The following is a 23,809-nucleotide window of genomic DNA, read 5'->3' as shown; positions in this document are numbered from 1 at the left end:
GTCCACCTCTGTTTGACCTCGTCCGGTCGTCTCATCTCTGACTTTAACCTAAGGTGGGGACCGTCACGTTAGCTGTGACCCTCAAGGCAGACGTTGATTTGTGTTGGATGGTAAACCCCGGTGAGATCGGTACCTGTGCTCTGTGGGTTCGCACCACCTGCAGCCCCTGGGAACCTCCTAGAAATGCAGATTCACAGGCCCCATCGTCCGGTCGGGGGTGGGGGGCAGGGGCTGACTCAGCACCTGCATTTTCATTTTTAATTTATATACATATTCACGTCTGAGAAGCCGTGCGTCAAAAAACATCAGCAGGGTGTGGCTGGGGGCCTCCTGCAGCTGCGGCCATGGCCAGGGGGTCTCGGGCAGGGCCGGGCCTTGGGGCAGAGCCGGGAGGAGAACAGTGTCTGGGGTTTGTGTCCCCCCCCCCCCACCACCCCCCGGGGCCTGGGGACGCAGCAGCAGGGGGGGACATCACTCTGCAAGTCTGCCCTTCACACGGACAGCGGGGTCAGCAGGGGCTGCCGTATATTCAGCCGGCCGGCATCCTCCACTACGGCTCAGGGACAGAGCGAGGAACCGAGGGCGCGCCCGCACTGGCGCCCCGGACGACCCGGGCCGGAGCAGAAACCACCCCACCTCCGCGTGATACACAGACACGTGTCACGGACCGTGGCTGGGACAGTGGCCGGCGGCTGTCAGCACCGAGGCCCAGCCCCTCCAAGACAGCCGGGCCTTCTCGGGGACACTTTGCGAAGAGGGTGAGGGCAAAACCGCGTGGCCGCGGCCGTGCAGTCCTCCCGTGCAGGACCGTCAGGTCACGGCCCCACAGGGGCTCTGTGAGCTGTGGAGCCCTTCCCCCCCACCGCTGTATCAGTTCTGGAAAAGGACTGCCTCTTCCCACGTGTCCGTCACGAAGGTAACTTCATTAAAACCACACTTGCAAATACGTGGCTTATTTTCTTTGCGATACCCAGGCTTCGCCCTCGGACTGGTGCCAGAACCCGAGATCCAAAACACGGCTCGGCAGCCTGTTTCTTGCCTTATGAGGGGAACAGATAAACATGGCAAAGAAAAAAAAAAATTCCCGATTTTGTCTGAGTCAGCGATTAACAGTGTTACTGGGTTTCTGTGTTTGAAATAGAAATAAAGTGTTTCAGTGGCGAGAGGAGCATGTTTATTTGACTTGGGCCCCAGTGATGTAGTCCACACGCCGGCCCCGGAGGAAGCATCTGCGGGCAGGTGCTCCGTGAGCCCACGAGAGAGTGCAGCTGAGAACCCCGGGCTGGTTACTTCTCGTCCTTCTCAGCGACGTTCCCGCTGGAAACCGCAGCCCCCTCGGATCCGTTATCCCAGATGCACTTTGGTGCTGGCTCAGTTCTTTCCTCCCAAGGTTAAATATTGGTACGACCCGCCTCGGTCCCCTTCCCTCCGTACCTGGCGTGCTAAAGCCGCTTGTGTTTTCTCTGTTTTATGTTGAAAGATGTGTCATGAATCTGGACAGGTTTCCAACTCAGGCGGCTGGGTTCGTTATCGCTCTGGTGTCCCGGCAGATAAGGGAGTCAAGTGCAAGGTCTGTGTACCCATCACGGACCCCGGCTGGAGGGCCGCGTCCCCGCCCGTGTGCGTGCTCTCCTGGGTGGCTACGGGTGAGGCTGGTGTGGGCGTGGGCTGTAGGGGAGGCAGCTGGGGGGCAGTGGAAGGAAGGATCCCCTGGTGCCAGTCACGGTTCACAGCCCTTTACTTTGGGTGGCAGACTTAACCGCCCCAGGTCTCCGTCTCCTCGTCCATGAACGCACCACACCCAGTGAGACGCTGTGCTGACTGTGGAGGGTGTACTGAGAAACAACACTGATGTGGTCTGGCTCTCGGGGAGTCCGCGGGCTAGGGGTGGAGAGAGACATCAGCGACATAATCACATGGAACGGCCATCGCGCATCACGATGACTGTTGAGCAGGAAAAGTCGGTGGGGCATTGAGAACCTGTCGATGTCACCTGTCACCAGGCCTGTCTGGTGGGTTGGGCAGGGCTCTCGGGAGCGTGTGAGGCCCAGGAAGGTCTGGGGAGGAGATGGTGGGGGGGGGGGGGGAGGGGGTGGGTACCCATCCCCAGGGCGGGAGACGCCAGACCCCTACAGGTGTTTGCCCAGAGGAGTCCCGTGATCCAAGTGCAGAGCGGGGAGCGTGTCATGGTGGGGGGGGCAGACCAGCCGGGGGACGAGCTGGCGAGGGTGCCGACGGGGCGCAGGGGAGACCGTGGGGCGGAGTTGGGTGCTGTCCGTCTCTGCCATCAGCACGCACCAGGCCGCCAGAAACCTCAGGGATGTCCTCTCTCACGGCTCCGGAGCTGGGAGGTCCGAAATCAGGATGTCAGCACGGCGGTTCCTTCCGTGGACTCCATGGGAGAGACTGTTCCGCGCCTCCTTCCCGGCTTCTGCTGGCGGCCGGCGGTCCTGAGCCCTCCCGGCTGTAGGCGTCCCTCCCGTCTCTGCCCCGGTCACACACAGCGTTCTCCCCGTGTCTCTGTCCAGACTTTCCTCCTCCCGTCCGCTCCCATCCCTCACCCTGTTCGGCCTCATCTCACCTGTCTCCGTGCGAGGCCACGCCCACCGGTTCCAGGCAGACCCGCGTCGGTGCAGCGATGGTGGGGACGTGGGCTCTCCGGGAGCACAACCAGCAGGGCGTGTTGTCCACTCACTCTCGTTCTTTCTCCACCCAGATAACGTTAAGAGAGCTGATTATCGGGGGACCTTGGTGACCCTTTCTCGCTGCCCCGTGTTGTCACTGCCCCATCTCTTCGGCCCGAAGGGAGTTTGGCTGGGGACAGCAGGAGGCACCTCGTCGGTGGCCCCAGCTTGCCGTGTTGAATCGGGCCACAAAACCCACGCCTTCCACGGACGCGTTTGTGTTAACCGCCGGGTCCCCGTGGGCCCATCGGTCCCTCTTCACCGACCGACGTGGCTCGGGTGCGGGAGGCGCTCCGCGTGCCCACGCTCGGGTTTGTTGTGTGCACCGCGAGCCGCCAGGAGCCAGGAGCGGTCCTCCAGCCCCTCCCCGCCCTTGCACCTGCTCGTCCAGGTGTGAGCATCCTGGAGGGGAACCACGCCGTGTCACTCTCCTGCCCCCGCTTCCCTACCTCCGCCCCCCCTCCAGCTGCACCTGCTGGCACTGTCTTCCTCCCTGGACGGTGGGGTAGGCCCGCCCGAGGGGGGACAGAGAGCACACTCTCTCCCTGCTTCTCCGCGTCTCTCGGATCTGCCGGGGCCTAGAGCGGTCACCCGCCCGGCCCCGTTGTGCCGTGCGATCTCTCAGCAATGCGCCTCTCCTGGGATCTCCTCGCTCCAGCCCCTCGCCCGCCTTCCGACTCAACTCACTGCCTGGTGCCTGGGTCCTGCCTCGGGCCAGACCTGCCACTTGGCACTGCCTTCGTGGACAGAAGCGGGGCCAGGACCAAGGCCCTTTTCTCCAGAGACCAGTAGAAGGTCACCACGGCCGGAGGAGGGGGTCGGGGGGTGAGCCAGAGGGAGGCAGTGGTGCGGGGACGCCCGAGCCGGGGAGGTGGGGGCAAGCAGTGGACAGCTGATGGGTGAGGGGCAGTTTGGCCTCCAGCCCGGGACGGGTTCTGCTGTGACAAGGACCCGGCCCGCTCAGGCCCGGCTCTGCCAGTCTTCAGGGTACAGAGTAGCTTCCGGAAGCAGCACTTACTAGTGGATGCAGGCCGGCTGGTGCCGGGCCCTGTGCCTTGGTTTCCCGAGGCGTCCTTTGTGGCGTGGCACCCTGTCCCCATCACCAGGCCCAGACTCCTTTTTCTTCCTGTCCTTGCCTCCCACGCCCCAGGCCCTAGCCGGTGTGGTCCAGAGTAACAGCTCCAGAGTAACCACTTGTTTGGGAAAGGGGCCTGAAACCAAAGCACGCTGGGCTTTGCAAGGCTGAATACTGGTGGCACTGAATGACGGGCTTTTGCATCGGTCCCAGAGCCCACATCCGTGGGAGAAGTGACAGGTATGCACAGCCCTCTTCACGAAGGGGCTTGCAGGGAGGCAGGAAGGCAGCCAGGGACGCAAGGGAGGCAGCCATGGCTGGGAGCCCTGTGTCCCCTGCGCCCCGCACGTGGGCGAGTCGAGATAAAGCGGCGACGAGGTTAGGTTCTCTCGAGCGGGCCCATCTTCGTATCTCCCAGCCCCTTACAAATGCGTGTGCGTGGCGCTTGGGAACCCTCGATCTTGTTCTAAATCCACGGGGAGACGTCACCACCTCAGCGGAGCGTCGCTGCGTTCCTTTGTGATGCTACGAACCTCGAGGTCTGTTCTGTGCGTTTCCATTTCTGTAGCCTGGCTTTTCCTGAAACGGAACATCCAAGTAGTGCTTGCAGAACAGCAGCTTTGTTAGTAAGTTTTGAAAATCCCCAGCCCCTAAAACAGCGGTCCTCAACGTCCGTGCACATCTGAATTTTACTGGCTCTTTTCAGGCTTCTGAGGCTGGCATTGCAACCCATTTCTCTGCCTTTGACCCTGTCGTGGTAAGTCCGTGCACATCTGAATTTTACTGGCTCTGTTCAGGCTTCTGATGCTGGCATTGCAACCCATTTCTCTGCCTTTGACCCTGTCGTGGTAAAGGCCAGGCGTCCGGAAAGGGCCAGGCGTCCGGACTCGCCCAGTGTGTCCCTCACCAAAAACAAACAAACAAACCAAAAAACACCCATAAAAATGAAAGAATACAGCCCGGATCTGTTTTTTAGCAGGACAAACATGTCAGCAGGATCAAAATAAAGAAGAAACAAAATGTTAACAATGTCATCTGTCAGCAACATAATTGACAGTAAGCAGCAGGAGCCCTGAAATCCTCTTTGCAAGCCTGGAATTCTTAACCAAGTATCTCTGGTCCTAGCTCTGAGGCTCAACCAGTAAATAGACAAAGACTTGATTTCTCCATCTACAATGGGAAACTGGAACAAAAATAACCTATGAGTCGTATTGTTTTTAGGCAGATAGAATTCTTTCGAGTTACTTTAGGACAAGTGAAGAGACCAACGGAATCATTGCTTCCTCCTGTAGGATGCAGGTTTTAGTAAGAGCCTCACGTGGCGGCCGTATTTTGTAATGCTTTGGTTAAAAATAACTCGATTGCAAACACTCCAGCAGGCTCAAGAAAATTAAAATAGTTTCCTTTAGCTTCACTAAAAAAAGAGACACGTTTCCTTCTGAGATGTCATGACTCACACCAAACGGTTAAATAAAAATGCACGCACAGCAGTGATCTTTCCTGTTTATTGCTCTCCCAGTAGAAGCTAATTGAGACGAACATCTGCGTTCACTTTTCCTTTTATTTTTGTAGATTCTTTTCTTACGCACCAACGCAGAGCCTCGCCTGCCAGCCGTTTACTCAGGCAGTGATCCGACGACGGATGGGTTTCAGTTTTCCCCTTTCTGGTGATGACACAAATTAGTCTCAAATGAGCTATTTACAATGTCATTCTTTAACCTTGAATCAAGTGCACGTATTCTGAGGGCCCAGAATCAGAAGAGCTCCGTGCCGTGGGGACCTCAACGCTCATACAGGCCAGCTCTTGTCTGGGCCACCTGGCTCCTTCTGGAATGCACCCTGCCCGGGAGCCCCTGGCCGTGTCAGGAGACAGCCCGGCCGCGGTGGAATGTACGTGCGTATGCTCAGTTCGGAGCCCCCTTGGTCGCCCTGCCTCTGTCCTCAGCAGCCCGGCTGACACTATGGGACGGGGCCGGGAAAGTGCACGTGCCTCACAGTTTGTCCCCATGCACACTCACCTGTGCCCCGGGGTGGGGGAGCTAAGAGTGTGGGCCTGGGAGCCATAGTCCGCCATGGGTTTGGGTCCCGGGTTTACCCCAGACCATTTAGGCGGTCGTGAACAAGGTACGGGTTCTCCCTGGGTGCCCGGGTCCCCACCGGCACGAGGACGGTGTGAGTGGCACCCAAGACAGTGCCCTGTGAGCTCGGTTGGTGCTTTCCTCGTGCAGGCAGCCTCTGTCTCGGGCCGAGTGCCTGGACAGCAAGCCTGGATGGGGATCTGCACACACGCTCGGAGAGAGACACCCCTGGGGGGGCCGTAAAGGGGGAGCAGTGCAGGTGACAGGAGGGGCCAGGCCAAGACGCGGCTCAGGAAGGTCTCGCCTCAGCCTGATGGCCCGGGGGGCTCGGGAGGAAAGGACGCGCTGGAGGCTGTCCCGCTGGAGGCAAGAGGGCGGGCTGTCGCCTGGAGGGGCGGGTGAGACTCCCAGGCATCCTCAAGCCGTGTGCCTTTATGAGAAGGTGCCCGAGTGAGCCGTCAGCTGAGGCGCCGTCAGCAGCTGGGGCGGGGCCGTGCCCATCGGGTGGGTCTGAGCACCGGGGGATGCGACTGGGGGTCAGCAGTGGCCCTGGCGGCCCTGGAAGGACGGAAGGCAGCCCGTGGTGACCCCCAGGCTGGCCCCTGGGAGCAGCCGAGGCTCCGGGGCTGAGACAGGACCCCCCACGAGCCCTCCTCTCCAGGACTGCGGGCTCCCAGGGCTTGGCCAGCGGGTCTTTGCGGATGAGGGGAAGCACTGGACGGAGGCGGGTGGTGCGTCGTGAGGCCATCCCCTCGTTGGTCGTGCAGCACGCGTAACTGCGCCCGATACGGGAAGCACGTGGGGCAAAGCGGACGCGGTCCCCGTCCGTGGTAGAGCTGGGGGAGGGGTGGGGCTGGGGGAGATGGCCTCTACCGTGATGACAGTGTGGCATTTCCTTTCTAGTCCTTGCAGTGAATTACATTGTTGAGTTTTTCAAAGCGAAGCAGGTCTTTGGTTCCTGAGATGAACCGCACTTGGGGCAGGAGGTGGTCGGATTTGACTTGCTAACGCTCTGTGTCAGGGTTCTTCTGCGGTGCTGGTGACGGGTGTGGGCCTGTGGTTTCCTTTGCTGTTGTGAATCCAGCGTCTTCTCGTTGGCGTTGACTCCCGCGAGAAACTCCGTGCCGTTCTCAACTCTGCCCTAGGTACAAAATACCTCTTTTTATCCGGCTGGCTTTAAGGTTTTTCTCTTTGTAACTGGTGTTGAACATGGGATTATGGCTCGCCTTAGTATGGCTTCCTCGTGTTTATTGTACTTGGTGTTCATTTAGTGACTTTCATCTTTGGGCTTACGGTTTTCGTCATGTTTATAAGAAGTACCAGCTTTTCATTCCGCACATGTTTTTCCCTGTTCCCGTCTTTCCCTCCTGTTTCTGGGACACCAATTACACGTATACTAGACGGCGAGAGTTCTCCCACGGTTCACGGATGCTCTTTTCATTTCCTTAAATCCTTTTGATCTCTGTGTATTTCATTTTGAATACTTTTTTCTGTGTGTTCAAGTTCACTAATCTCTTTTTCTGAAACATCTCGTCTGCCTTTAATCCCATCTTGTGTGTTTTCCATTGGAGACAGCGGTTTTCATGTCCAGAATTTCAGTTCTCAGCTCTTCCTTCTTTCTGACCTTCCCACGGGCACTTTCTTTGGCCTTAGGTGGTTTCCTCACACGCACCAGCCGATCGGTAGCCTGGTACTGGCTCTGGGGGACCCCTGCAGAACTCTGGGGTCCCCTGTGTGCACCTCCCGCCCTGGTTCTCCGTCCTAGTCTCCCAGGTGCACATCCTCCACTAGCTGGCTCAGTCTGGGCCCTGTCCCCTGAGCTGTGGCCTGGGGGTGCTCTCCAGGCGGTCCCTGGGGGACCCGTGGCCTCGCCTCGCCTGTTTACTGTTGTTCTATGTATTTTGTCGGTTGTTTGATGGGTTCAGAGGGAAGGTGAACCTGGGCCCCATTGCTTTGTCTGGACTGGCAGCAGAAGTCCCTGTAGTGTGTCCCCTGTCCCCTGTGTCCCCCGCTGTGGGCTCTGTTCTGTGGCTCCAGGACTATTTCTCGGAGGTTCTTCTAGTTTCCTGGTTGAGCTGCTCTCATTTGGGCTTTGATCCTGAAATCACGTTTTTCACCCAAAAGCAATCTTTCCCGGACTCAGGTCATTGCCTTTCTGTTTATGAAGGATCTTGTGCGTACCACTGAGATCGGGTATTTCGGTGTGGCCCGCGTCCCTGGAATGCGTTTCGTGGGGTGGGGGTGGGGGGGTACTTGGTGTGACTTTGCAGTCACATCCTTCTCGCCGTGTTGAATCTTCCCATGCGTTACGCTCGCCTCCTTCACCTTTTCATTCATCCTTGGATCCTAACGTGTACGAAGAGCAGAAATGGTTTGGGTCTGTGTGTATTTCTTTGAAAGTTAATTTTTCTAGACTGGGGCTGGGTTGCGGGGGGCGGGGCTGGGAGGCTGCCGCCAGCCGGGGTTGGCGGGGGGTGGCGTGTGTGCTGGAAGGGTCCCCCCCCATCCCCCACCCCGTTCCCCGGCCCCCTCCCCCGGCAGCCTGCCTCCTTCCTCCCCTTCACGGGGCGGGCTGGCTGCCAGAATCCCAGGTGACACGAGAGCTCTGGCCGGGGCCCTCCGTCCAGGCCCTGGGACCCCTCGTCTGCTTCCCGACTCCCTGGTCTTTCTGCTGCTTGTGCATTTGGAGGCTCCCCTTAGGGGAACCTGTTATTTGCTTCCCAGACAGTCCCTTCCTCTGTCTTTGCTGAACCACAGGCCGCACGTGCCCCGTTCCTGCAGAAATCCCTCCGTGTTTCGGATCTGTTCGAGGCCCTTCTCGCCGCGTTTCCGCATGGACACGGATTTCTGTGGCTATTTTTGTGTTTTCTTGATAGTCTTGTTAGCAGTGTGCAGGGGAGGCAAGGCATGACCTGGAACTGCCTTCTGGAACACAGTGTGCCAGCTCGGGTTCCTTCTACGCGCCGGGCGGCCTTTCCGCAGCCAAGGATGGAGAGGACGCTTCATCGTTTACCGTTACGATGAAAGCCTCGGGCCTGCATTTCTGGCATTTTTGTAGCATGATACCCCGAGAGGAATGTGTTTCTTTAAAGCACAGCCCAGCATGTTCTAAACGGGACGAAGCGCTTGTACTGTTTCTGCAGATTGAATAGCAGAAGAGGTGCGGGGGGGCCGGGGGGGCCAGGGGGGGCCACGGCGGGGGAGGGACAGGGCGGGGGGCGGGGGGCGGGTTGGGAATGAACACTGGAGCCGCGGGTGGCGCTCGGGTGGTTGGCGTCAGGCCTGGAATGTGTCCGCCGGAGAAAGTTCCAAGCCGGGGGCTGTTGGGAGGCCGCGGGAGCCCGGTTGTCCACGGCAGAGGCAGTGTGGCCGTCCCCCACCGAGGGTCTCTGCCTGCCCCCGCGTCCATCCTGCCCTTGTCAGCGTGCGGGACATCACCTCCGTGATGCTCTGCGCACGATGGCCCGGCCGCCGGCCCCTTGCCCAGCCAGAGGCTCCCCACCGCCTTCCCCGGGGGGCAGGGCGGGCTCGCGCACAAGCCAGACCGCCGGGCAGAAGGGCTCCTTGTGAGCGTCTGTGGGGCCTCGGCCCCTGTCACCGGCTCTAGTTGTGGGTCCCTTTGTGTTTCTTTTGCTATTCGAGGGCCATGGGCTAAGTCCTAACCCAGAGGAGGGATGGTTCCCTGCGAGCCCGTCCTGCTCCCTGGAAACGCTTCCCTCTCTGGGCTGTTCTGCTCGGTGACATGATCACCACTGCCAGTGGTCACTTCTCCCAGCTTCCTTCCCCGCAGACTGACTAGGACGCTCAGTCCCCCAGGCCGGGCGTCTCTCTCGCGCTGTCTCAGAGATGGGCGGCATTAAGTATTAATGCTAGTCTTATAAGCATTTGCTTCTAAAATCTAAATTTTTGATAGTCTTACATTGAAAATACAAATCATCCGAATTTCCCCAGACGGTTCTGCCTTTACAGGGTGGGGCGGCCCTCGTGAAGCACACTCAGAATATTGCCCACCGACGACGTCAGGGGACCGCTGGGCCTCAGAAGCGTCAGGAGTCCCTGGCCGGCCTGCCTCTGGGGGAGTGACCGCTCTCCTAGTAACTGCTGGGACAGCGGGCAAAGCCAGGACCGCCCCTGGCCAGCCCCGCCAGCTTGGTCACTGACTGTGCCTGCCCCGGGGGTGCTGAGGCCCTGTCACTGCACCCACAGTGGGTGCAGACCCCTCAGGAGTGTCCCGGGGATGGCGTGACCTAAAGGCTCCTACCAAAATGCAGGCAAAACCGGAAAAGCAATAAACACACGAATTACAAAAGAGGGAAAAACCACCACCCTGGGATCTACCCCTGCAGTGGCTGTCCCCTGTCCCCCGCCCACCCTGCTCTCCGCTGGTTTGGGGGGGGGGGGGTGGGCTGCAAGTCCCCCAGCAGCGGCTGCCCCGGGAGCAAGGACCCTTCCTCAGATCCCCACGAGGAGACCAGTCTTGGCTGAGTTTTCTGGTGTCTCTGGGCTTCAGTTTGCCTTGGGGACCACACGGCCGGGTCTCGCGAGCGGGGGGTCATGGGGTGTCTGTGCCCGGGGCGCCACAGTGAGGGGCTGCACTGCACACGGAGAATTTAGGAACAACAGCGGAGCCTCCCCTAAGTCGGTCTGCGTCTTATTATCTCCATGTGCCCGTAGTTCCCGGACGTCTGGGCGGCACAGACAGGGTTTCTCCCCGGGAGGCCGGCCCCTCCCAGTCAGTGCCCTTCTCCTCCTGCCTGTTGGCGTCACCGTGACCCCACTTCTGGGGTCGTGATGGGGTCTCACGGGGTCACGTGCACAAACTGTTGCGTCATGCCCCGCCCTTAGGAAAAGCCTCAGTAGCCCTCGGTCCCTTGTCCTTCCTTCTGTCAAAGGCCGAAGAGGGTTGCATTCGTTTGGGCTGTTTGCTTGCAAGTGACAGAAGCGGGTGTTCAAGGGGGGAGAGGGGGCGGGGGTTGGTGGCACCAAGGATCTGAACACCGTGATGGCACTCTCACCAGGCAGCACCTTCACGGCTTTCTTAGAGTCCGTCTCGCTGCCGTCGGTCCGGTCCTCCGTGAGGCTGAGCTCAGGTTCCTAAAGAAAAGGGTAGAGAGAGGACAGGTGGGAATGCTCACATTTGGCCCGTGGGGGACCCTGACTGGCCTGGCTGGATCCTTTCCGAGTTTGGGGACCGGTCACTATGGACAGAGGAGGAACGAGGTGCTGTGATCGGTCCAGCGTGTGCCAGGGGCCCAGCCCTCAACCAATCATCATGGCCGGGGAGGCGGGCTCAGACAAGAAGGTGGCAAACGCTGTGACAGTCACAATAAAGAGGTAGCAGGAGAGCACTGTGCTGGGGGAGGCCCGGGTGCTTGGGGCGACGGGTGTCCTGCCCACCCAGAGCCCCTTCATCTGGTGCGAGAAGAAAACCGTTCTGGCCACCACTTGAGCATCGGTGTAGCTGTGCCCTCGGTCGTGCCCAGACACCTGCCAGCCAGGACAAGATACGAGGGAAACGCACCCGAGCTCCCTCGCAGGAGGCTCCGTCGATGGGGCTCGCGCTCTGGAGCAGATCCCACGTGCCGGGGGGTGTTTGTTCCTGTGTGCACAGCTGCTAACGTGGCCGGGGTCAGCCTCTGAGAACAAGAACACGCTGTCACTGGAACAGCAACCAAAGTCCCGTCCAGCCTCTGGTCCCCATCCCGGGGGCCACACGTCTTTGGAACGGCATCAAATAGTGTCCATCACGGGGCCACCGCTTTGCCTTTGTTCCTAATAATTTTCCCATGTTTTCCTCCTTTGCTATCTTGGGGTTTCTTCTTTCTAAACCAAGATAAGATGTTTCCAGTTTTCTTAAGGATTCTTTTGATGAAATAATTCTCATTTATATTTGTATTTCTGCTGTAGCCTGGGGAGCTGTTTTATGAGCACAGAGCTTTCTTTTGTGATCTTATCCAACACAAACTTCTGATTCTTCTTCTTCTTCTTTTTTTTTTTTTACAAAGTTACCGCTGATCTAAATAATACTTAAAAATCAGCTTAGTGAAAACAGTTACAGAAGGGCCCTTTGCCCATAGAGGACAGTGCTCTGGGTTGGCATCTGTGATCATTCTTCTAAAAGTAGGAGCTGGCAAATGGTTTTTTGTTGAGGGCCAGGTAGTCGGGAGGTTTGGCTTTGTGAGTCTTACAGTGTCTTTCACACGCGCTCAGCTCTGCCATTGTAGCACAAGAGGAGCCGTGACGGCTGTGGCCGTGATCCAATAAATATTTAAATAACAGTGAGCCCCTTTGGGGTCAGATGTCACAGATGTCAACACGTAGATTGCTGAGTCCTGTCCTAAACCCTAGATGCTTTAGACTTAGAAAAATTATCGTCGAAAAGCCTGAGATGTGCCATAATTCTGTCCGTTCCATAGGGTGGAAACACTCTCCGTGCAGGACCGGCCGCGGTCCACTCGGAGCCTGGAGTAGACTGGGTGTTGGTACGGACAGCCTGTTGTCACTGGAGGCGGGATTTCCATTCTTGGGAACCTACCCTGACATGGTGTGGATGTATTTTTCTTCCCAGTTGCTCGCCACGGCATTACTTGCCATGTGGAAGCCCTGGGAATGGCTTCAGGTCCGAAAGTAAATTGTCTACTCAAAGTGATGCTATAGAGCCTTTCAAATAATGTTTATGATTACATTTTATGAGTTTCTGTTGTGACATAAGGTGGAAAAATAAAGACCATGAAGCCTCAATTAATTAAAAGAAAGAGCAGGCATGCACACGAAAAGTTTGACCGGAAATAGGCCCAGATATCGATAGTCTCTTTCTCTGGACAGGAAGATTGGGGTTTTTACTGTGTGTGTGTATGTATGCGTGTATTTGATTTTTCCAAGAGATCGCTTTAGGTTTACAAGAAAAGCATTTTAAGAGGAAAACAAGTAGTTCTGCAACCCTTTAGCCTGAGATGGTGTTCTGGGCTGTATTCTAGAACCTTCCAGAGTGCCCTCTTCCCTCAGAGAAAGCCAAGAGGCAGGGGCCGGGCCGACCAGGGGAGGCTCCCCGACCGTGGGGCTCCAGGCCGGGACGCTGCCATCTTGGGGCTCAAGCAAGTGCCTCCTGGACCCGCCAGGCTCTTACGCTCTGGTTCCTGAAGGGGGTTGACTGACCTTGCACGTGTACGTCTTAGGTTGTTCACGTGACCTTCAGAGTAGGCATGTCTGGTCTCGTGTTCCCACGGAGAGGACGCCAAGCAGGCCGCTCGTCCCCCAAAACCCCCACGGGCGGGGGCCGAGCCTCCGGGCCCTGCTGCCCCTTCCTTCCGGAATGGGCCATGCCATCGGGTCCCAGATGGTTCCCCTCTGTGCGCCAAATCCAGAGAAGTATGTGCTTCCGCAGCTGCTGGTTGTGTGGAGGTGGCCGGGGCCTCTTTGGCACCCTGGCCACGGAGTCACATGGGCCCTGCCTGCTCTGAGAATGGACCCACGCCCCGGGGGGAGTCATCGCTTCCTTACGGTGCTGAGGATGTAGGGGTGCGCTTTCCAGAGGGCACCGTGGAGGAGAGAGGGCAGGAGGGGAGCAGGGGCACGGGGCGTGGGTGAGGGGTGCGGGGACGAGAGGTGGCCTCGTGTCTCTAGTTCAGCAGCGGCCACGGCGGGGCGGGCCGGGGTTCGTGGTGGACCCGCCCCGCAGTGGCTTTGCAGAGTGGGCCCTCCGACCCCCGGGGAGCAGGTTGGACCCTGGAAGGCGCCGGCCTCGGCCTGGATTCCGCTCCGAGGGGCCGCTTGCCTCCATACGTCCCCGCTGCTTTCAAATTTGTCAAAACTCCAGTTTTCCGGACAGCTTTTCAGGAACGCCCACTGTATGAAGTTGAGCACGTTTTCCTCCCGAGGGGCCCGGGGAAGGGGGCTCATCGTGCCCACGGAAACCGGAGAAGCACACGGAGAAATAAACGTGGGAGTGGTTGCCTCTCGGGGTCACGACAGCAGATCATGGAAATGTGTTTTTTCATTTCCTCGTATTCCGCGGCTCATGTGTTGCGCAGCTGTGATTTATTTTCAGAGCCCACTTTGGAATTTGACAGACTCTCACGCTGGCCCGCTTCACAGCTGAAACCGTGTGCCATTTGGTCGATGATAAAGCAAGTGACAATTTACAACGAAAACAGCCGCAAAAAAGAAGCCGTCTGTGAGTGAGACAGACAGGTGTCAAACCAGGGCAGGGGCTCCGGGCAGCCTGGGGGGCGGGCCTCTCGCTGGGGCCGAATCCTGGTGGACACGTCCTGCCCGCAGGTGCAGGGCCGGCAGTGCCCGGAGTGCTGGTGTCCATAGGGGGCCCTTCACCCTGCAGAGCTGGTCCCCTGGGAAGCAGAGGCTGGAGCGTCCCTGCCGCCGAGGGTGCTGGGAGGGCCGGCCGGCGAGGCACCTGCTCCAGCCCTGAGTGCCAGCTGGCTCTGGTCCAGGGAGACGGGGCCCCCAGGTGCTGGGTTGGGGGGGGACGGGAGGTGACCACCCTGTGTTGTACATGCTCTCTACTCCCTCCTCTCTGTTGGGAGCGGTGAGCCCAGCCCTTTGGGTTTCAAGTGATAGAAATCCATTCAACTATTTATCGCAAAGGGGCGGGTCTCTGGTCACGCGTTTACCCTTTCTCTGGTTTCTTTTTGTTTGTAGCATTTATCGCCACCTGACAGCGGTCTCTTCCCTCCCCTGTTTTCTCTTCTTCGGGTTTTGCTGTCTGTTCACCCTCGAGATTATGTAATGGCTTCTGCCTGTGTAACTCTTTGTGCTTTTATCGGTGCCTAGCATACTGGAGGCATTTAGTAAATATTTATTAAATGATGGCAAGGTGACGCCTGGGTAAGTTGTGACAAGAAATGGGAGATCATCAGGCAAAGGGAACGAGGAGCTGCCGGGGAGGCCAGGGCCTCAGGACCCGGAGTGGCACATGGGGACGGACGGGGACAGCGAGTTGCTCTGAGCCGGGCGGGATGGGAGGCGGGGGGGCACGCAGGGGTGCAGCAGGTGCAGCCAGAGAGGTGAGCAGAGGCCAGATCTGGGGGCCCCTTCACAGAGGGCTGCAGGTCTTGGAGTGGTTTGGGGATCCGTGGCGGGGAGCATGAAAGGAGCGGGACGCGATCGTTTGTTTTGAGTTTGCCGGGAACCTCGTGCTTCGTGCGTTCCTTGTGTGTGTCCTGAGTGCGGGTCTTAAGCCTCCGTTGGCGGAAAAGGGAAAGCAAACCAAGCAAGCGTAGAGCAGCAAAGCTGAGCGCCAGGGTCACCCTAGTGATCGAGCCCGGCCGTTTCGCGATGGAAGTGGAGACTTCTGAGGGATGCGGACGACGGGTGGAAGGGGGTGAGGCCGGGCGGGTCGGCTGCCCACGCAGATGAGCAGGGGGCTGAGGGCGTCGGGACGCGGACGCGGGAAGGTGGGGGGGGCAGGAGGGACAGTGTTGGCGGCTCCTCAGATGTGCCGTGAGCGCTCCGTGTTCTGTATTCAGTAAGCGTTTCTAGAGCACTTCCTGAGCCACACACGGTGTTGGTCCCTCTGTAGCGGCCGCGAGTTGACTCGTCACGACAGCGTCGGAGGGCGACACTCCTGCGACCCTCATTTTACAGGTGAAGACGCTGGAGCGCGGACCCACCAGGTCACACGCCCAGGGTCGCGCGGGAAGAGAAGGAGGCGGGATCGAAGCAGGTCTGTGCACCTGGCACTGGACGTCCGGCTTGAGCGGCTGGGCAGGGGTGGGCTGGTGACCGCGACGGGGCCTGCGGGAGGCAGGGAAGGTCTGGGCGGCCTGCACAGGAACACGGGTTTGGTTTTGGACCCGCGGAGCGCGAAGTGTCTGAGAGGCCCCGACGGCACGTGGACGCGTACGAGCCTCCCAGAGAGGTCCTGCTGGGGAGGCCGCCTTGGTGTCATCGGCACGCAAGGTGTGGTGCAGCCGAAAGAGCCCCTGAAGGTCCCGGCCCAAAGGGGGAGGACTGGGGGGGGAGGAGCCCCCCAGGGCCGAGAACCAGCAAAGGAGAGGCAGGAGACAGAGGCGCCCTGGGGGAGAAACGTCCAAGAGGGACGTGCTGGTTGAGGACAGGGACCATTTCTGTTTGCCCCCTCCCCCGCCACCATGACGGAGATGTGAGGGTGTCTGAGTGCCGGACGGAGGAAGAGGAGGAAGAGGAGGAGGAGCGGCCGGGAGGCAGGTGCCTGGTCACGAAACAGGGCCCGCTGAGGGCGGGGGGACGCGGCGTTTCTTCCGCGGAGGGAGCAAGGCGGGTGATGGATGCGTGCCTCTTCGTGAGTGCTCTGCTCTGGGATCAGGGAAACGGGTAGGAAGCCATTCGTACTAGCTGGTTCCTTCGTGCCCACTTTGGGCAAAAGCCCTTTCCGGACGCATACAAACGGTTTCGGTTCAACCGGCAAGTATGGTGATCCAGGCGCTGTCAGCCGCGTTGGGACGTTTCGCACTTGGTCCCGGCCCGCGAGGCACAGAGCTCAAGCGCAGGGCGGGTCAGTCCTCGCCGTCCAACGTGACGGGTGTCACAGACGGGTTTCCTCCACGGGACGTGAAGGTAGGGTGACCGTGCTCGCAGCCACGTGGGTCCCGGAGCCTCACAAGATGCCGGGCGCGGCAAAGCCATCGGATACACACCGAGCGGGGGAGCGGGCGAGCGGGCGAATGAAGACGTGGACGGGGGGCCCTGCCCGGGGGTCGGGGACAGACTCCCCGGGGTCGTGACACCCGAGCTGGCCCTGGACAACGAGCAGCCGTTCACCAGGATGACAGTTCACGTGGAACGGGGCGTGAGCTGGCAGAAAGGCCTGCGCGGGCACACGTGTGAGGCGCGAGGCCCCGGGAGATGCGCACGCGGGGGCACCGTGTCTGGAGCCGCTCTCACACCCTGTCCGGGGGCCACCGGCCACGCGTGCTCGCCACGCACCCGGAGCAGGCTCGTTGGAGCGGAGACGTGCCCCATGTGTGAAAGACACATCCCTTGCAAAGACCCAGAGAGAAAGAATGAGGGGCTCCCGGGGGGCTCAGTCGGTTAAGCACCTGACTCGATCTGGGCTCCGGTCACGATCCGAGCGTCGCGGGATCGAGCCCTGTGTCGGGATTCTCTCTCTCCCTCTCTCTGCCCCTCCCTCGGTCACGCACGCGCACGTGTGCGCTCTCTCTCTCAAAAAAAATGGTAATACTCCAGATCTATTACTGAAAGCGACTTCGCCTGTTTGTTAACTTTTCAAGAAATGTGCCTTCTAGAACGCGTCGAACTAGACAGGTGGTTCCCACAACATCTCTCTCGGGCAGGGTGGCGGGCAGGGCTGCTCTGTCGGGGGCTCCCATGAGCGATGCGGTTTGGAGCCCAGGCGGGCAGTCAGATGTGTGCTGTCTACACAGCTGGCGGCCGTGGGACAGGGGCACTGACAGAAAGGATGCTGGAGGTTGGGAGCCAGCGGGTGTCAGTTGAGGGAAGGCAGGCAGGGGGAGGAGGTGGAGAGACCGATGGGGGTGCAGGAGGGGAGGGCGGGAAGGACTCCCACATGGCGTCTGGAATTCTGACCTGGATTTCCGCGCTGACGGTGGTGCATTGGCTGACGTCGGGGAGGAGTGGGTGGTGCTGGGTGGTCTCGGGCTGGGGCGGAGGGGCTGCAGGGGCTGGTGCTGGAGGCGTGGGGTGCAGAGGCGGTGTCCCGGCCGTGGACGAAGCCGGTAGGGGTGCGCGGCGGGAGGAGAGAAGATGGCCCATCTGGGGTCTCCTCGGAGAGGAGAGGGGACCACGGGCAGCGGCTGCTGGGGTTGGCAGCCGGGGACTGTGGCGAACGTGTCTCCGTGAAATGATGGGGGAGAAACCGAGTCGGAATGACTCCAGGTGGTGTCATAGGACAGAGCAGGGACAGCAGGGGCAGACTGTCCTCGGAAGAAGACGAGGCACTTAGAATCGTACGGGTTTTGTGACCCGCGTGTTCCCAGCCAGAGAATGTTGGGGATCCAAGAAACGATCCGTGCAGCCCCGTTTGCCCTCATTTGCAGAGCGTTTGGAGAAAGCTCTCCCCGCCCTACGCCCTCGTCCGAGGCAGAGGCTCACACGTGTCCCTCTCTCGCTTAGGCCGGATCCTGGACCTGAAGACGGGGACGGTGAAGAAAGAGGGACAGCAGTCCTCCATGAGGATGTGCATGGGCTCGCGGAGGTCCTTCATTTGCAGGATGAGGTGTGTGCGGGGCGGAGGGCGGTGGGTGGCGGGTAGATGAGGTCTGCGCGGGGCGGCGGGTGGCGGGCGGTGGGCGGCCGCTCCTTCTGCTCCACCAGTAGGCGCCTTGACAGGCTCTGCTGAGGTGAAACCCCGTGGTCCCGGCTGCAGCCCGTGAGCCTGCAGACCCCGTGGTCCGCCTCGGACGCCGCGTCCCCCTTCCTCCCACCCACCTTGTCGGACTTCCTGCCCGTCCCTGCCCACTCCTGGGTTGGCTTCCCCTGTCGGCTGGGTCCCAACTTTCTCCCGGTCCTTCGGGACCCTTCTGAACTCCAACCCCTCCAGGCACCATGTTGGTCAACACGTTTTATGCAAGATGGGTCGATTTTGTACTCGCTTTTGTGTTTCCTGTGCCAAAGCACACGTTTTCATTAGCGTTTAATTATTAGATTGTCGCCTGATGCTTCAGGTGGAAATGTCTGGGCTCCGTGAGTCAGCAACGGTTGCCCTGAGGACAGGGGCTTGGAGTTACCTTCTCTGAGCCGCCCGCGATCTATACCGAGCGTGTACGTGGTTAACGCGTGGTGTGGAGGAAATGCAGGAGTGACTGAACTGGGGGGTAATTAGAGAATTTTCTGTCCCCAAGGAAGAAAGAACAAGGCTTCAGAGTCCCTGTACCCTCAGCCCCGAGGCCCTGTAGGGGTGGGGCAGGGGTGCCTGGTGAGTCGAATCTGCCGGGACGTGGAATTGCAGAGGCTGTAAGACGAGGCAGTGCCCCTCATTCATTCATTCATTCATTCATTCATTCATTCATTCAGACATCTGTTGAGGGCCTGCCTGCGCCAGGCCGGGGTTCAGCCCTGAATAAAGCAAACAAAATCCCTGAGCTTGTAGAATGTCACTTCAGTAAGGGAGATCTAGGATGGGCAAAAGTACCAAGTAGACACAGGGAATGTCAGATAGTGGTAAGTGCTGTTGAGGAAAATAAAACAAATTTAAGAAGGAGGAGGAGTGGTTAGTTCACGTGTTACATAGGTTGGGTGGGGGTGGGGGGTCTCAATGATAAGGTGGCATTTTGGAGATGTCCCAGGAGACCTGGGACTATCTGGGGAAAGAAAATACCAAGTGGAGGGAACCCCAAGTGTAAAGGCCCTGGGGCAGGGATGTTCTTATGTTTAAGTAACAATAAGGTTACTATCCAAGGAACAGGGTGAGTGGCCGTGGTGGGCAGAATGGTCATCAATAAGGTTGGGCTGGGGGCGCCTGGGTGGCTCAGTCACTTAAGCATCCGACTTTGACTCAGGTCATGATCTCGTGGTTCGTGGGCTCGAGCCCCGTGTTGGGCTCTGTGCTGACAGCTCGGAGCCTGGAGCCTGCTTTGGATTCTGTGTTTCCCTCTCTCTCTGCCCCTCCCCAGCTTGCATTCTGTCTGTCTGTCTGTCTCTCTCTCTCTCAGAAATAAACATTAAAAAAAATTAAAGTAAGGTGGGGATGTTGGGTAACTTACAGCTTTTACTCTGAATGAGGAGGGAGACCGCTGGAGTTTTCTCGTAAGAATGACACATTCTGAATCACGTTAAATAATTCACTCTGCCTGTGTGTGGGGGACAAACCCGCAGGAGGGACGAACAAGGGTGCAAGTGAGGAGGCGGCTGGACGCAGGATTCTGGAATGCAAGGGAGAGGTTGGGCCGAAGGTACGGACTTGGGGACCGCCGTCACCGAGATGCTCCCTGAAGCCTGGAGACTGAATGAGGTCACCGGGAGGTGGGCGAGGCTGGAGGAGAGGTCAGGCCTCAGCCCCCGGACCGCTCCTGTGGCAGGGAGGCGAGGAGGGGCCAACAAGCCCGAGACGGAAATGCAGGCCGGTTGGCAGGGAAGGGGGGTGAAGGACGTTCCTGCAAGGAAGGCGTGCTCCCCGCAGAGGCTCCCGAGGGTCCTGAACACGAGGGCCGGGGCATCCCCGCCGCAGAAGGAGAAGCCTCGGGAGCCCCAGCTGCAGGCAGGTGGCAGGGCGGCCTCCGCCCTCTCTTCCCTGGCACGGGAGCCTGTCCCCGCTGCCCGGCTCGGGGTCTCCCAGGCTGTCCTCGAGTCCCTGGGACCCCACACCGACCTTGATTGAGCCCGGCCGTCTCCTGCCTTCCCTGAGCTTCTGCCGAGCCGTGCGACAGCCCCAGGCTGGCTCAGAGGAGCTCAGCACAGATGTCGCTCTCTTCCCATTTGCTGCCGGACCTGTGACTCGCCAGGGCCGTCCGTGCGGAGAGGAGACCCGTCCTCCGAGGCAGCGCCTCTCCGTTCTGGCGGAAGACGGGACGGAACTCCCTTCGACACCTGCCTCAGGTCCCACGACGGCATTCGGGCGACGGAAAACACGATCGCTGCATCTGAGTTCATATTAGCCTGTGTGGATGAGTGCTCTCAGTCCGCGGACAGGCACGGGGGCGGCAGGGTGCCCGTGTGCTGGAGGCCACTGGGGACAGAACGCCGTCCCGAGGACAGAACCGCGGACAGCACCCTGTCAGCAGAGCACGCCCACCCCGGCTCAGGGGCAGCACCTGCTGGATTCTGAGTCCAGCACCACACGGCCCCCTGCGGAACGCCTTCCCCGGGGACGTCACCACACCCGGTCCTGCGTCTCCGTGCCATCGTCACTCTGCCTGCAGGCCACGTCAGGCAGCCCCCGCCCTGCCCCGGTGCCCTCTGGGGGACGTGACTGCCCCCTGAGGCGGGCAGTTCTGCCGTCTGCCGAGCGCCCGACCTCGTCCTCCCAATAAAGCGGGTTCGTTCTGGGAGGGTGCCAGCCGGCCAGGCGGCGCGGTCCCGGGTCGTCCCTGCTGGGGGACACGCACCTGCGGGTGGCCGTCCCCGGTCTCAGAGCACAGCTGGCCTCTCCTCTGTGTCCTACGGAGCGTGAAGATGTCCAGAGCGTTACCTGCCCTGGAGTCGGGACGCGGAAGCACACGGAAGGATGGGTGCACACAGCACCGGCCGGACCCTGGTGGCAGGGCGACCCTCGATGTTCAGAGCCTGGGGGGGATTGAGAGGAGCGGCGGAGAAGGTCGCCTCCCGGCCCCCGCCTCCCGGAGAAGGGCCTCCGTCGCCCCCACTCTGCCCTTTGCCGTCAGCGGGCTGAGGCGGTTACGTCGCTCCCAGTGACGGGACACTGCAGGGGCAGGGAGGGTCCCCACGGCCACAGCCGCAGCCTGGGAACATGCGTCCCTCCGTCAGCGGGCAACGCGCGTCTTGCGTTGATGGCTCTGCTGAGGCCCGAAGAGACCCCACCACCCTGCTTGCGTGACCCCGAACGTGACCGGGAGCCCCTGGAGTCTTTCTTAGGGGTCCGGCCTGCGGGGGTGGGGAGTGGGGGGTGGGGGGCTCTGCATCGCCAGGTGAGTCACGCTCCCCCGGCCGCGGTGACAGCCGGGGACCGGAGGTGCGCGAGCCCGCGTCAGAGCGCCAGCATCGATCAGAGCGGCTCTCTGACCGCAGGGCCGTCCTGTACAACTGCTTCGGGCTTTACTCACCCTCAGCGTTTACCGAATCCTAGGTGTGGGAACGCTCCTTTGGACCACCTGCCGCTGAACAGAATAACCACCATGAGGAAAAGGTTCAGGTCAGTGAGCCTCAGCGACGCGTGACGGGGGCCGCGCGGGGGGGAGGGCGTGATGAGTGCCCTGAGCGGGGGAGCAGCGAGGCCGGGCGGGGGTGCTGGGGGTGGGGGGCGTGGGACGCGTGCGGGGCTGAGGGGAGGGAGGGGGCTGGGTGCACCTGCCGGGGGAGGAGGGACCTCAGGGTGCCGGGAGGGCGAAATTCAAGCCCCCGAGGCACGCGTGACCCCGGCGTCCCTGCCTCCCGCCTCGTGCGGAAAGCCGTCTCACGGATGCTCTTTCTTCAGGAACGGCCTTGGCCCCGTGAAAGACGGGGAGGCCCAGTACGCCGTGGTGCACTGCACGGGTTACATCAAGGCGTGGCCCCCCGCAGGTAAGCCGTGCGTTCTTCCGGGGGGGCTGGGTGCCCTCACCCGACTGTGCCTTCCCGCCGGGAGCGTGTGCCGCAAAGAGGCAGAGAGATGTGCTCGGCCTTCTTTGTGCTTAGAACGAGATGATCTCTGTCACTGGGGCAAGTCCCGCTTCCGGGAGCAAAGGTTTCTGGAAAGAGCGATCCTGCGCGGGTGCTTAGAGCCTCCGCCGCTTCCTGCCGTCTGTCACCCGGAGCCCTGTGTGAGGTCGCGGTGGCCTCTGAAATGACAGCTGTCACTCTCACCGGGACGGTGCCACGGACGGCGGCAGGCGTCCGTGAGGAGCTGGAGCCCTGGCAACCCTCAGGTCGCGCGGGTGGCGCGGTAAACCAGTGCGGCTGCTTCTGGAAACCGGAGGGCCGGTCCTGGCCGCCGTGTGCCCGGGCCGCCCCACTCCCAGGGGCACACGGGAGAACCGACAGCGTTTGTCCGCCAAGGAACTTCCAACAGGGGAAGCGGGCAAGTGATTCGTGCTGCAATATCCTTGCACCTTGAAAGCATCACGCTAAGCGGAAGAAGCCAGGCACCCAAGGTGACCCGTGATAGGATTTCATTTATGTGCAATATCCAGAGAAGGTAGATCCTTCCAGGAAGAAAATAGATGTGTGGTTTCCAGGTGCTGGGCGGCGGGACGAAGGGGGGCGTGGCTGTCCCGGGTACAGCGTTTCTTTTCTAGATGACACAAATCCTGAAATCAGATGGGGTGAGGGTTGCACAAGTCTACAGATCTGAAAACCACTGCCTTGTGCCCTTGAAGATGGCGGGTTTTATGGCGTGTGAGTTATTAATCAATCTGTTATTAAGCAAAGGAATATACGTGGTGTTGACCATCCGCGTCCCCTTGATGGCTCCGAACGTGGTCTGGCTCTGGGAACGTTCCCGGTCTGCTGGAGAACGTTGCGAGTCTGCTAGTATCGGATGGAGTATTTAAGTGTCTGCGAGGTCAGGTTGATCGATAATGCTGTGAAGGACGACTGTGTCCTTATTGATTATTCACCTGCTCGATGGATTGATCGCTGAGGGAGGCACGTTGAAGTCTCCAACTGTAACAGAGAGAGGGCGTGCCTGTTCCTTCCGCAGTTTTGCCCACGTCTGCCTCTCATGTCTTGACGCTCCGTTGTATGGTCCATACACGCTACGGGTTTTTATGTCTTCTTGGAGAAGTGACCCCTCTGTCATTGCGTGATGCCCTTCCTTATTCCTGATAAGTTTCCCTGCTCCGAATTCTGCTTTGTCTGAAAATAATACAGCGACTCCAGCTTTCTTTGTTTTTTTTTTTTAATTTTTTTTTTCAACGTTTATTTATTTTTGGGACAGAGACAGAGCATGAACGGGGGAGGGGCAGAGAGAGAGGGAGACACAGAATCGGAAACAGGCTCCAGGCTCTGAGCCATCAGCCCAGAGCCTGACGCGGGGCTCGAACTCACGGACAGCGAGATCATGACCTGGCTGAAGTCGGATGCTTAACCGACTGTGCCACCCAGGCGCCCCGACTCCAGCTTTCTTTGGATTGGCGTAAGCATGGTGTGTTTTTCTCCATTTTTTACTTTTAACCTGTGTCATAGTTTTTAAGATTTTTTTTTTTTAACGTTTATTCAGTTTTGAGAGACAGAAAGAGAGCGCAAGCAGGGAAGGGGCAGAGAGAGACAGAGACACAGAATCCAAAGCAGGCTCCAGGCTCTGAGCTGTCAGCACAGAGCCCAGCACGGGGCTCGAACCCACAGACCGCGAGATCGTGACCTGAGCCAAAGTCGGAGGCTTAACTGATTGAGCCACCCAGGCGCCC

The 23,809-nt window shown here is 59.7% G+C and overlaps 1 protein-coding gene across 6 annotated transcripts in view; it reads left to right on the top strand.

The window, feature by feature from the left end:
• ARNT2 (aryl hydrocarbon receptor nuclear translocator 2) overlaps positions 1-23,809 on the top strand; it is a 151,883-nt gene that overhangs the window by 59,311 nt on the left and 68,763 nt on the right. For all 6 annotated transcript variants that reach the window (XR_007149632.1, XR_007149634.1, XR_007149633.1 and 3 more), the window contains exons 6-8: positions 17,925-18,027; positions 21,553-21,618; positions 21,901-21,986. Coding sequence is in view for 3 of the 6 variants with exons in the window: in XM_047846716.1 (XP_047702672.1) it covers positions 17,925-18,027; positions 21,553-21,618; positions 21,901-21,986 (255 nt within the window). In the remaining 3 variants the exon portion in view is untranslated. The remainder of the gene's footprint in view (positions 1-17,924; positions 18,028-21,552; positions 21,619-21,900; positions 21,987-23,809) is intronic.

Source organism: Prionailurus viverrinus, unplaced genomic scaffold, assembly GCF_022837055.1.
Source record: "Prionailurus viverrinus isolate Anna unplaced genomic scaffold, UM_Priviv_1.0 scaffold_40, whole genome shotgun sequence".
In the NCBI taxonomy this organism is placed as follows: domain Eukaryota; kingdom Metazoa; phylum Chordata; class Mammalia; order Carnivora; family Felidae; genus Prionailurus; species Prionailurus viverrinus.
This window is presented reverse-complemented; position numbering and strand designations above follow the sequence as displayed.